This window comes from Aethalodelphis obliquidens, unplaced genomic scaffold (genome assembly GCF_003676395.1).
Source record: "Aethalodelphis obliquidens isolate GAN/ISIS:26980383/991018 unplaced genomic scaffold, ASM367639v1 scaffold23, whole genome shotgun sequence".
NCBI classification, from domain to species: domain Eukaryota; kingdom Metazoa; phylum Chordata; class Mammalia; order Artiodactyla; family Delphinidae; genus Aethalodelphis; species Aethalodelphis obliquidens.
In genome coordinates this window covers 2,404,668-2,418,573 of record NW_020837967.1, presented here as the reverse complement: position 1 = coordinate 2,418,573, position 13,906 = coordinate 2,404,668, and the positions used below count along the sequence as shown (strand labels likewise).

At 46.5% G+C, this 13,906-nt stretch overlaps 1 protein-coding gene across 3 annotated transcripts in view; it reads left to right on the top strand.

Moving 5' to 3' along the window:
• PRKCQ (protein kinase C theta) overlaps positions 1–13,906 on the top strand; it is a 109,783-nt gene that overhangs the window by 77,094 nt on the left and 18,783 nt on the right. For all 3 annotated transcript variants that reach the window (XM_027121573.1, XM_027121574.1, XM_027121575.1), the window contains 3 exons: positions 285–347; positions 7,714–7,852; positions 13,375–13,563. In XM_027121573.1, coding sequence (XP_026977374.1) covers positions 285–347; positions 7,714–7,852; positions 13,375–13,563 — 391 coding nt within the window. The remainder of the gene's footprint in view (positions 1–284; positions 348–7,713; positions 7,853–13,374; positions 13,564–13,906) is intronic.

Below are 13,906 nucleotides of genomic sequence, written 5' to 3'. Positions count from 1 at the left end.
CTGAGTGTTTTTGAATGTTCTATTAGCAAAAAAATGACAGTTTGAACCTTATAGTTTACAACATAAGAATAAGCCCTAGATGCAGGTAGGGCTAAATGTACCGGCTGCATTTCATTCTCTCAGGTCTGAGACTGGATGCGTAGAATGGATGATATCTTCCTTTTGTTGTGATTAAACAAACTTCCATGCGCACGTTTAGCAGAGCGCTGCACGCTCACTCTGTAGGAAGGGGAACTTTCTTCCTAGTAAACGTTCACGTTGAGCCTTGCTTTTCCTTCCCTCAGGTTCTATGCTGCCGAAATCATTCTCGGTCTGCAGTTCCTTCATTCCAAAGGCATAGTCTACAGGTAAATTTTACTCTTTGGAAACAAGTACTGGGATATCTGGATTTCCTGGTCCAGGTGATTTCATCACTGTGCTTGAGGGACATGAAGTGGTCAGTGTGCTTCTGTGGCAGAAAGTTCCACACCCGGGCTTCCTGCCCAGAGTGACAGCACGGATGGTGATTTACCAACCAAGTAAGAAATTCCGCTCTCAAAAGCAATAAGGGGGGCTTCCCTGGTGGCGCAGTGGTTGGGAGTCCGCCTGCCGATGCAGGGGACGCGGGTTCGTGCCCCGGTCCGGGAAGATCCCACATGCCGTGGAGCGGCTGGGCCCGTGAGCCGTGGCCGCTGAGCCTGCGCGTCCGGAGCCTGTGCTCCGCGACGGGAGAGGCCACAACAGTGAGAGGCCCGCGTACCACAAAAAAAAAAAAAGCAATAAGGCTCTGATCTCATTTTGTTCTCCCTCTCTCCTACCTTTTGTCTCATTTCCTTCCATTACTTTCTCTTTGGCCTCTTGTTGTTGCTTTCTTTCTTCTGTCTTTTGTGTCTCTCCTTCTTGCCTGTATTTGCACATTGAATGTCCTCCTTTTGGGTGAGGGAGAAGGGGAGGCCTTCCTTGAACAAACACACCTGCGAAAACCTACAAGCCTACACCTTGTCTGCATGCCCAGGATGCCATGTGTGCCCTCTTTCTTGAGTGGATGTCTGTCCGGAAGCTATTGGACACCATCATTTCACATCCTTCTTGGATGAAAGCTGATGTACTTCAGTCTCCTTACTTCTCTCAAAGCACAGTTGACACTTAGCATACAGATCTTCAAAGGCTTAGCTGTCTCGTTTCCCACAGACTGGGCGGGGTGGGGGGGTATATTGAAGAAAACAAATAAAAAAGGAAGGAAGGAGCTGGACAGGATGCTGACTGAGGAGCTGGAGGCCTACACAGTGACCACTGGTGACAAGGGAAGCTGAGAACCGACATAAAGGGAAGATGCAGGACAACCTCAAGGCCCCGAGACAGTGGGATCACGTGCTTTTCTGCAGCAGATGCCCACAGGAATGACCGGAGTCATCAGTACAGGCTAAGTGATGTTCCACACAGATTGTTGAAGATGGCAAACTGTGTATAATACAGTCCAGAAGCATTCCGTCCGGGATGGCCAGTACTGGGCTTTGGTGCTTACAGAATAGGCTGAAAATTCACTTAGGGAAACCTCTCCGTTTCCAGAGGGTCCAGGCAAGTGAGGGCTGCCCCATTTAGAGCCCAGAACTAAAGACGTAGGGGAGGTTTGGGAGCTCATTTTTCTTAAGCCGTCTCTTTGGCATCCTTTGGATATACTTTTGTATTTGGGGGAGCAGGGGCTATCTCCAAAATGATAGATTAAAAATCTGTTTTATACCATTCTTTAATCTTCAGGAAAGTGAGAAATACCAGAACACTGAAAACCCTGATCACATTCCGTGGTTGTTTTCCTCTTTATATCTGTAATGCCTGCAATATCCCTAAGATATACCTATACTGAGACACTCAGTAGATTGTGTGGGATGGATGGATAGGAAAGAGGGAGGAAAAGTTAGGAAGACTGGAGAGAAGAGAGATCTTAGGGCTGAAAGGGACCTCATGCAACCAAACCCCACATGCCCCAGTATAGTCTTTCTCCACATCACGATGTTTCTATTATTTCATCTTGTAAATTATTGACACGCAGGACAAAGACCAATGAGGGTCCATAAGTGTCTTTAATATCATAAATTGTACCCATTTTAGAGCTCTTACTACATCCATGAGAAACATTTTCTAAGGCTTCTTATGCACCACAAAGAAAGAATCCTGGATTTATTTAGCAGTGTACTGACTGAGGCAGTAGGAGATCCTTGAAAGACATGGAATAATTAAAACTGGGGGAGGTCATCCGGCAGGTACACCGACACCGAGACTGGCCTTAAGAAATTATTCAACTGCCCATTGTAACTTTACTGGCCTAAACTTTTCATTGGCCGCTGAATTAACAAGGGGATTCTATTAGTTTCCTTTTTCTGACCACTCATGATCATCATATTAGTTTTGAAGGGTTGCCGTAAGAAATTAGCACAAGCCTCGTGGCTTAAGCCAATGGCATTTATTCCCTCAGAGCTCTGGAGTCCAGAGGTCCAAAATCAAGGTGTCAGCAGGGCCACGCTCCCTCGGCAGGTTCTAGGGGAGGATCCTTCCTTGCCCCCTCCAGTTTCTGGTGGCCCCAGGTATTCCTGGGCTTGGGGTCACTCCAGTCTCTGCCTCAGTTTTCACAGGGCCTCCTTTCCTCCCTGTGTCTTCCCTGTAGGTCCCTTACGAGTCCACTTGACGTTGGATTTAGGGATCATCCAGATAATCCCAGATGATCTAATTTCAAGATCCTTAACTTGATTACATCTACAAATACCCTTTTTCCAAATACGGTCTCACTCGCAAGATTCCAGGGACTAGGACATACATATCTTTTTATTGGGGGAGGGGAGCCCATTAAACCCACGACAACTGGTAACGAAGACGGACCAGCCGCTAAACACACAGCCTTGGTTAAGCATTGTGGTGGATGCAAAAGCTATAGAAGTGCCAACCTCTGGATCCATAATTAAGCCACTTTCTGGATTTTTATTTTGGGTTTTTTTGGAGGTAAAATGTAAGTACGTGAAAAGACACAAACAGCATACTCTAAAAAAAGTCTAAGTGAATGAGATTCTAATTACAAGTAAGTGTCGGGACTTCCCTGGTGGCACCGTGGTTAAGAATCCGCCTGCCAGTGCAGGGGACACGGGTTCGAGCCCTGGTCCGGGAAGATCCCACATGCCGCGGAGCAACTAAGCCCGTGTGCCACAACTACTGAGCCTGCGCTCTAGAGCCCGCGAGCCACAACTACTGAAGCCAACACGCCTAGAGCCCATGCTCCGCAACAAGAGAAGCCACCACGATGAGAAGCCCGCGCACCACAACGAAGAATAGCCCCCGCTCACCGCAGCTAGAGAAAACTCACAGGCAGCAATGAAGACCCAACGCAGCCAAACATAAATAAGTTTATTAAAAAAAAAAGAAGTAACTGCCAAAGGGAAGAATAATGAAGGTACCATCAGAAATGGGTGAGGGTGTGCCAACAAAAAGTTCCTATCAGAAAGAGGGAGAAAGGCTTTATAAATGGAAGAAGTGACTCTAGAAAAGGCACAGAGATAGGAGTAAGGAGGTCGAGTGGAGGAATATTCAACAAATTGTGTCCAGCTTTTCTGGAAAGGCCGTTGTTGGCAGTCGCAAGAATTGAGGCCAAGAGATGTAGAGAAGCAGGTGGCAACGTCAATCATCTACCATTACTGGTGGCATCGTAAAAGCAGTGGCATCTTAAAAGATGCCTCAGCCCTGGCTTAGGTTAAACGTAAAACCAAGGAGCCGGAAAATACGCAGACGTAGAAGCAGCAGAATCTAGAGTCTCAAGTCTTAGAACTCTTAGAACTGAAAGGGACCTTAAGATGATCTTTGATCGATGACACTGGACCCAACGCCTATATCTGAAACCACTTACAAATGCCTTCACGTGGATGACCTCACTGGATGCTCGCAAGTCCTGTGGGATAAGCAAGGCAGGCATCGCTGGACCCATTTTATGGATGAGTCATTAAAGGATCAGAGAGGAGACATGGCTCGGCCGAGCTACTTAGGAACAAAACTTGGATTTGGAAGCTGTTTCTTCTGGCTCCCACTTTGCCTCTTCCAAATGGAGAAGCTTTGCTTATGTTGACAACACAATGGAAAGAAAGGCTTCCACTGAATTCTCGGTTGTACCTGATGCCCCGATGTGCAGCCCTTTGGGCAGACAGGTGCTTCCAAGAGCCATGCCAGGTGACCTGGACCCTGAAGACCCTTTCTGGGTCCTGGTGTCCTGTGACGTACCTGTGAACACTCTGGCCTTTGGGTCCTGTGGCTTCTCCAGCTCGTCTCCCTCTGCCTTCACCCCTTCCTGCCCCTCAGGGTGTCTGGCTCTGCATGGCAGGCCTTCTAGACCTTTCCCCTTCTGACTCAGATCTCTCAAAGCTTCAATGACCTCCTCTCTCCCAGCCCTGTAGACACCCTGCCCACTTTAGAGGGTGGACTGAAAATTGAACATGAAACTTTCCTAGCTTGAGGCCTAGAGAACATTCATTTTAGAATTGACTAAAATGTACCCTTGCAATCACAGAAGACTCTAGGTATCTCGGCAAGACCAGTTCAATGCGAAAGACCGGGTGAGCTTGGTTTAAGGGGATGTAAAAGAGGGTAAAGCCTGGATTTGCTGGGATAGATTGTATACTTTTAAGAGCCTTTGTTTTCCATTAGATAAATACGAATAAAAATAGTGATTCCAGATCAAAGGGCTATTGTGAGAATCAAATGATAAAATGCATGTGAAAGAAATTCTAATATTAGATATTATGTTCATTATCCTTTTGAGCTATGTACAGTACTGCAGCTGGCTATCTGGCTCCCTAGTGATGACCCTAAAACCATCCTTCAGCCAGATTTCTAGGAACGTACATATGTGGCTGCGAATGATGCAAATGTTTCATATAGCAGAATCTCAAAATGATATCACTATCGCATAGAGTGTGGATTAGGAAATGAACCTGCAGTTTTAGCCTAAGGAGTTAAATATGACCTATAATTGGACTTATTGGAATATAATCCATAAGTCACAATGAAAGTGGATTTAATTAAAATGAAGGAACAAGGCAGAAGGCCTGCCTACGGAGAAGACTTAGACATATTGGAAGTTTTCAGTCCTAATAATGAAAGTGCGACAGCATTTGAATTAGGATGGGAGAAACAGAACCGAAACTGATCTGAACGTGGGACACACATACATGTATCCTGGAGGTATCCATGCACCTGGTCAGACAGAAACCATCGTTGATGCATTACTGACAGAGGTCAGCTCTGGGGAACACCTGCTAGCAGCATTTCTGCACCAAAACAGAACTGCATCCCGTGCTCACGTCCTCTGGCTAATTTACTCACAGAAGGTGAGAAAGCAACAAAAGGGAACCATTACTTGGGACTTAATTGTAGCTGATAACTCGCTGGTGGTGAGATGGTCACTGGTTGGGGATGAATTCACTCAGATGGTTATGGAATGACAGCAACACGTGCTACACTCGCGTCAGAGCATCACAGCACAGCAAGTACCAAGCAATACACTTTCCACCCTCGTGAAGCTTAGAGTGTAACAAAGGAGATAAAACAAATAGTGACGGGACTTTAGGATACGGGTATCGATTACAAGCATCATACAACCACTGAAACCTTTGCTTAAGCAGAAGCTAAGCCTCACTGAGAAAGCAGAACCGAGAATGCAAACCCATCAGAACCGAAGTGGCTCCTCTCTCATTGGCTGGGCTGTTCTTCGGGTTCATGCGGCCTCTGTCTCTACTCTTGGCCGAGCCACTTCAGTCTCTTCTTTTACAGGCTGGTTTTCTGTCCCTCCAAGGGCATGATGGAGGGCGCGCCACAGCAGCCCCACGCATCAGACACCCAGCCGAGACGGACGAGTGCCGTCATGTTGCAGCCTCAGCAAGTTTTCCCCAAGAAGAATCCACTGAGTCAGGCCTCCACCTGTGGCCCAGTCAACAGGGGCGGAGGAGACAGAGCTACTTGCCAGGCCCTTTGGGAGCAGAATCTCTGAGAAGGAGATTCTGAGCATCTTCTCTTAGAGGAGGTGCAGAACAAGGCAACAGCAATAGCTCTTCTCTCCCAAGTCGTCTTAGCTCATTAAGGAAGGCAGTGGTAGCCACCACCCACCACATATCCTAGACTTAAAGGAGTTTTCACAAAGCTCAGAAATTCACGGCAGGTCAAGGAAGAGAAAGCTGGATGTTATATAACCGACTAGAATTCATAAAATGCCACTGACTAAAGTCGATAAAAGTTTAAAGAAACTGATGTCAAGTGTCATTCCTGGATTATCTTTTGAAAAAATCCGTTTCGCAGGTACAGGATGACAGGAAAATGGTATAATGGTAGTTTGTGCGGGGGCGGGGGAGGACACCTGGAGGTTATAGTTTACAGTGAGTTCCATATTAAGCATCGTTGTGATGGAGCTTCTAAAATAACTAGTGCAGCCACGGTGCTCAGAGGCAAGAGGACTAGACCAGAAGCTCAGGGTGCCACCGCCATCTGCACCTGTGAGATCACGTGCCCGGAAGACACCGCTTTCATTCTGAGAACCATCTTTGAAGAAGAAAATGGACAAATTCGAGATACGTGCAGGGTAGGGGCCGGAATGTTGCAGAGTCTGAATACCATTGCTGTGTGGAGGAGTAAAGGTCCTCAACTTGGTCAAGGAAAGACAAGAGAAAGCTTGAGGTCACTTTCCAAATATCCAGGCGGTCACGTGTGGTAAACAGGCCAACAGGTAAAGTCACAGGGAGGCATAGTTTGGCCCGTGTTTTTAAAATCGTGTCACCGCTTACACATCCCTAAAAAATGAAGTGGGCTGCCTTACAAGGATACTGGTTCTCTGAGGACAGAGGAAGTCATTGCCATGGTGTTCTGGTAGCAGATGGATTCTGATTCTAGAATTAATCTGGGTTAGGGACAGCTTTCCTTAATTGGTCTTCGAATTAGGTGCAGGATAATTTATCCACAAACACAGATACTTAGAGAATGGCATAAAATGAGTATATTTCTAGGCCTTTCTTCCTTTTCCGTTACCCCCAGGAAAGGTACTGGGATTAAGAGCCTCAGGGCTGTGTCTTGTCCGTGGTATATTAGCTGTACTCCTTGGCAAGTCAGAAAGGGGAATCAGTAGCAGCCAGCCATTCCCTTGAAGAGTCAGTTTTATCTACACCCCTACCTTGGACAGAAGTGGATGGGTGTACGTGTTGTGTAGTACTGAATACCACCCTACACCAGACACATCACCAAACACAGCCCCCACGACATTTCATCACCAGCTTATTCCTTTCCATCCAGGCTTTGTTTCTTGAGGGCCCCTCTTAACACTGAGGGATGCTACTCTGCAGAGATAGCGCATGACCTTTATGTGGCCCCATCTCGGCACCTGCTCAGCCATTCATACGTGAACTATGGAGGGAGCTCTGGAGATGGGCCACGTATTGACACAGAAGATACAGAACTCGGTCAGAGCCAGGCCCAGAGAAAGCCGACCTGGACCACGAGGGGCTGTACTGTACGTCCAGTCCTGGGCAAGAGACGCTGGTCAAGGAGGAAACACCAAGGACGAGAAGCAGTGACCCTGGAGGAGACAGGAGGACCAGCAAAGTACCTACTCATTGCCCTTCAGGCTGTGATGGGACGTGCAAGCCCCCATCACAGGGCAAGTCCATGTTAACAAAACCGCGTGTTATTAAAGTGCGAATCTGATTTGTTTTTCAGGGACCTGAAGCTTGATAACATCCTGTTAGACAAAGACGGACACATCAAAATAGCGGACTTTGGGATGTGCAAGGAGAACATGCTGGGGGACGCCAGGACCAACACCTTCTGCGGGACCCCCGACTACATCGCCCCGGAGGTAGGACGCGCCGCTCTGCACCCACCCGTACAACTCCGCCTCCCCGGGGCCAGCACCACTGCTTCCTTCTCCCCTGAAAATGAGAAGACCTTAAACTATTTTCGTTCAGGATGTGTTTGTTTTTCGGAGTATTTGACAAATGCAGCTGCACCTAGGCGCCGCTAGTGTCGCACTGGGCGCGGTACCCGCGCTAACTCCTGCACCTCGCCGAGGCGTGAGGGACCCAGCAGGCCCTTCCCATCCTGGCTCTCCCACCCCAGCCTTAAAATATAGTCACTCTGCTCAGACCAAGCAGAAGAAGCAACTGGTGAAGAGCCAGGCGGACACTGAACAGGCATCTACCTAAGTCCAGTGGTTTCATTTTGGGGCCAGAAAAACCTAAATTGTGGTCTCCAAGCTGCTACTGTGTGAGCCTGGAGAGGTCCCACTTCTCTCTCCTGTTACCGGGTCCCATGGGAGAGCCTGTGAAAGTTTAAAAACAGCAACAGAGAAAACAAAATAAGCCGTTGCTCTCATATTCTGAGCCCCTGGAAGACCAGAGTTTGCTCAGAAGGCCTCCATCAACGCCAGCTGCCCACCCCAGGGAGACGAGACACTGCCTTTCCCCCTTGGTCCTTCCTGCAGCATAAACTCATTGCGGCTTTTCTGTCTTTGGATCTCTCTGAACTACTGGGTGATTTGCTCTAAAGTCAGAGGCTGTTTCTTATTCGCTTTCTAAAAACTTTCTTTTGAAAGAATTATAAATTCACAAGAAGTTGCCAAAAATAGTACAGAAATGACACCCACATCTACCCTTCCCCTACTGGTTCCAGCTTACGTAACTATGGTACAGTATCAGAACCAGGACACGGATGTTGTTACAAGGTGTGTAAAGTTTTGCCCCACTTATCGTATGTGTAGATCAGTGTGATCTTTTCCACTTTTATATCCAAGGACAGAGCTCAAGGCTCGGCACATTAAGGTGCTAATAGATGGCTTTTCAAAGAGTGAATGAACAACTATTGATAAGTGTGTGAGTGGTGACGGCTGTCTGATGGATAGACAGCGATGGGCCTCTGGTTTCCTGGGCAAAACAAATTCAGCAGCAGATCCCTGTCATAGCCAAAGTAACTGTCGCCTCCTCCGTCTAAGAAACAGGAGACTCTGCCCTGTACGTATGTACTTAGTTTAGATTTCCCCTTGTTTAAATTCAAGCTTGGCCTCTGGTCAGCAAGAAATCATGGCTTTTACCTGTCCTGTCTGTACACGCCTTATGCCAAACCCTTTCCCAGGCAATCCTTCCTTCCCAATTCTGTTTCCTTTGGCATCTTCCAGAATTTACCTTCAGAGACTGGCTTCTCTCTGCAACTCCAATCTCATTCTCTGATCTTCAAGCCTGCTTGTCTTCACACAATTCCACCCCTGGCCCTTTGTTCTCCCTGTGCCTTCTCCATGAACAGCTGTATCTATGACTATGATTTCAACTCCCAACTCAGTATGACCAGCCCAAACTTCTTGCTTCAGACCTGTATGTCTGTTTTTCTGCAGAGATCTCCAACTCACTGTCACAGGCCATTCGATCGTAACAGATCCCAAACCCACTCTCTGTTGAAACTGCCCCCACACACACATGCACACACCCTTCTCCTTTATCCCTTTCTGGATGAGTGACATACACATCCATCCGTCCAGTCCCCTACAGCCAGAAAACTGGAATCCTCCAAGTCTTCTCCTTCCTTCTTACCCCTCCCAAATCCAAACACCAAGACCTTCTAAATATAGACCTCAGGGGTTCACACATCTGTTTTCATGCCTCCCCGATCTTGTGATTGTACTAAGAATCTCCTTTTTTGATCCTCCCTTTGGGGATTAAATCAAGCTTCTCCAATCCCGCCCCATCTTCCAGTTGCTGCCCTGGTCCAGGCCCTCAGCACCTCCGGTCTGGATCCTGGTGATGCCTTTTGACCCAGACTTTCCTCTCTATGACCACCCAACTGCCAATGCATCATCTTTACATATTTTCAAACTTTCTGATCTTGCTCCCTCATCAGTTAAAAAAGCATCCCCGGCACATGTATATTTATTATACATTATCACCAACTAATGTAGTCTGTTATCAAACATGCAGAAAAAGGAACAGGCTGAACTCAAGATGAAATAAAGTTTTAAATAACTAAGTTGTATTCTATTAATAGTACCTGTTATGCTTTATTAAAATAATGAGGCTAAATAACTTTGTAAAATCTTGGTTTAACCCTCTATGATTCTGCCACTCAAAAGTCTGCTTGGTTTCTTTCAGTTTCTGGTTTTATTGGCTCATAGCCGAGAAAGAGCCCTTACAAAGGCACACTGTAAGACAGATGCTACCGTGTGTACGTAAGGCAAGGTTCGTGGCTGGAGAGAGTGGATATAAGTCCAGAATGCACGACAGTGTTTTCTGATTTAGCCAGCTTCCTGTCACAACTAACGAAACGGCCACTGTTTTTAGCTTCGTTATAACGTGACAAAGAGCTGGTACTAGGAGGACGGAAGATCTCTGCACTTGCCGTTTTCTACTCTGCATCGTTAGCATGGTCTTCAATCCAAGTCTCTTTTGCAGATCACTTTTTAAGGACGTTCCATTTTGCGAAAATGAGTTTAGTTCAAACAGAACCCACCGATCCCCTTAACTGGGCATGCAACGCAAATGACGCACCTTAGGATAAGAAATAATCGTAATAGTGACGCACCTTACGATGTGCCGAAGACGAATGCTCTAGCCAATCCACCGCCAACTGCTCCCGAGATGAGGCTTCCCGTTCCTCCCTTGGAAAACCTAGTCACTGTCAAATTTCTAAATGAGGGCATCAGTGCCACTACTGGAATTTTTTAAACTCGAATAAATACAAGTTCTAATATTTTCTTCCCGTATCTCGGCGTTACGCCGTCTGGGTGCTCCCTGGGGTGCATGCCCTGTTCTGAGGGCCGCTGTTCCACCACGTCACCAGATCTACCTCTCTAACGGGAAGACCTGTCACGCCACGCCTTTAAAAATATTCAGGAAGTCCCCACTGTCAGCTGGGTACAAGCCAAAACCCCAAGAGAAGGTCCTTAATATGTCCTGAGACATCCGTTTCCTTCTCTCTCATATCCCTTAGCCGTGCCCTCGGAATCCTTGGTCTGATTTACTCCCACCTCCAAAGTCATCTTCTCCCTGAAGGTGCCTCTGGCTTCTTGGAATAATCAGTTGTTTCCTCCTCTGTGCTACCACAGCCCATGTGTAATCCCATTTGCCAGTAAACTGAACTTCTCACAGCTAAGGACCATGATTTATCCACCTTAGTGTCTAGTCTCCTCCTCCACAGCTCAGAGCACCCATCACCTGTTCCGTGAATGACCACACCAAGACATGCACCCCAAATGCCCATCTCTGAACATGTGCTGGAGATGGGGCCTTTTGTCTCTAGCCTCTCCCTTTTCCATCAAAATCCCACCCATTTTCCAAAGCTCCACTCACATCATCTCCGTTGTGAAGCTCTTCCTTTATCTCACTCACTGACCCATTGCCCTCTCCCCGGGGACCTCAATGATATGGGCGGAGGGCCCGAAACACAAAAAACAAGTGCATTCAGGGCAGCATCAGGAACGATGCATGAAAAAGCGGACTGTGCTCCCTCAAACCAGGGAATAGCCTCACCAGCCCATGTCTCCTGAGACCTTCCCCAGAGCTCTGTGGTTCCCTATGTCACGGTTATAGGACCGAGGGTCTAACATATAATTGGAGGTCCACACTCATTTTGACAAAGAATAGAAAATAGTTAAATAGGGAGACACCCTACTTTCCAACATCTACTAGCCACTTAGTAAGTCCAGGTGGAATTTCAGTACCTAGAAGCAGCTCCCTGGAGAAAGCAGGAGTCACTCGGAAACCAGAGCCATAGAGGCATTGGGATCACTTGGTTTCTGAGGACGCTTTCCCCGCTGTGCACATCATGTCGTGAGCCATGTACAGACCTCAAATCACTGGCTCCAAGCGGTGGATGGAACTGTAGCTTTCTCTTACTCTAAGAGAGAAAGAGGGACTCTGACGTGAAGTGGTAACATCATTATCATCTGAATTATTTGAGTAAAGATGGGGAGAGAACAGGACAAAAGACAGCATGGCCATAAGAAGGCACCAGGGGCTGAGATAGAAAAAGAGCCACTCCAGCCATTGTTTCTACACCAATTTCTTTTAAAATACAGACTCATTTGAGCATGAATTAGATCGAAGTTTAAATCCTGGAAACATTATAATAGAAAAGGAACATTATGTAGTAAAATCCCAAGAGACCACGGTCCAGAACATAGCTTTCAACTCACTAACCAGGCAGCCTTACAGAAGACACATAACCTCCCGAGGTCCAGTCACCGTCCTTTGTTAAATAGGGATAACAGCACCTACCCCAGAGGTGCTTACAAATAAACACAAAGTATGGGAAACACCCAGTACACCTCAAGCAGGCATTTGCAGACATTCTGTTCATACAGTGTATAACCGAGTGTGAATCGGCATTTTGCTTCTTTCTCCTAACTTAAGACTGAAATTCTTTACTAACATCCCCTAGCCTTGGAAGACTTAATTTCCACCTCAGCTGTCTCCTATCCTTCCAAATTTCTTTCCATTAATCCACCGAACGAAATTGCTTACCAAGATGCGATGCTCAGAGCAACTTCTGGTTGCCTTGGGCTCCCTCTTGTGGCACATCCTGGGAATTGCGTGTGAACCGGGCCCCACTTAAGGCCAACGTACCTGAACTAAGATCGCGCAGTGTGTGCGTCTTTATTTTCTTTATCATTCTCCCGGGGTCTACTTTTACACTATTCCTTAAGGCTAAGTTTATTTTTTTTACTTTAGAATTAACCTCAGTATTCAAATATTGAGTTAAGGCCGGTAGATAGCATTTTTATACTGGAAGTCAGCAGCAGACTGCAAAATTCTGTTTGCAACTTGATCTTTGTTTTCACAAATATCTACCAGCTTGTTATCCTAGTCTCTCTTGGCATAGTCACAAAATTCGACTCTTCGTAACCGTGACTAGTTAGGTTTAAGGGGTGGACTTGGTCATACGGCCCCTTTGGCTGCCTGATTAGCTACAGAACTTTATGCAGAGACTCAAGACCACAGAAGTCCATGAAACACATGGGTTTGATTTAGACATTCACCTCAGAGGCACTGAAGGGCTTAGATACACATCAGCTCTCTTAGGTCTGAAGCTACCACCCATGGGCTCCCATCACAGATAGGAAAATGAAGAGCTGATGGTACAATTTAGTTGTTTTGCTTAAGGCCAGAGGGGGGAAGAAAGATGTTGAAATTCAAAAATGTTGCGTAGCTTTGGTACTGCCCACTTATTTCTATCCAATCATTAACTTCACAAAAGCTACAGTTTTCAGTGTAATCTTTGCTAAAACCATGCACTGTTCTTCATCAGTTATGTCCTGAGTGGCCCTGAAAAGTCCATGCAGGGTTTTCAAGTCAACCTCGTTTCGATTAATTATGTCTCTGCCTTTTGGTCCCACAGATCCTGCTGGGTCAGAAGTACAACCATTCTGTGGACTGGTGGTCCTTTGGCGTCCTTCTCTATGAGATGCTAATAGGTCAGTCACCTTTCCATGGGCAAGATGAAGAGGAACTCTTCCACTCCATCCGCATGGACAGCCCCTTTTACCCACGATGGCTCGAGAAGGAGGCTAAGGACCTTTTAGTGCAGGTAAGACGTGAAGTCAAGGAGACCTTCATATGATTAGTATTAGGTTTTCTGATCAGTGCTCCCATTCATTTCTAAATTCTGATTTATACATTGTAAACAGTAATTGTGTCAAAAAAGATTTAAAGAGGATGCTCACCATCTGTTTTAACTGAGGCACCAATAGGATGAACATTAGAAATCAAAACGAGCATAAGATAGACCCTCACATGAATAATTTACAAAAGAAATGCCCAGAAACCAGTTCCATGACTCTTGAATGGCCTTGCTTTGAGATGTAATTGGTCTGTTGAACAAACAACTTTGGGCTTAAAATTTGTTTCCCATAGTCCCTATTCAACCTATT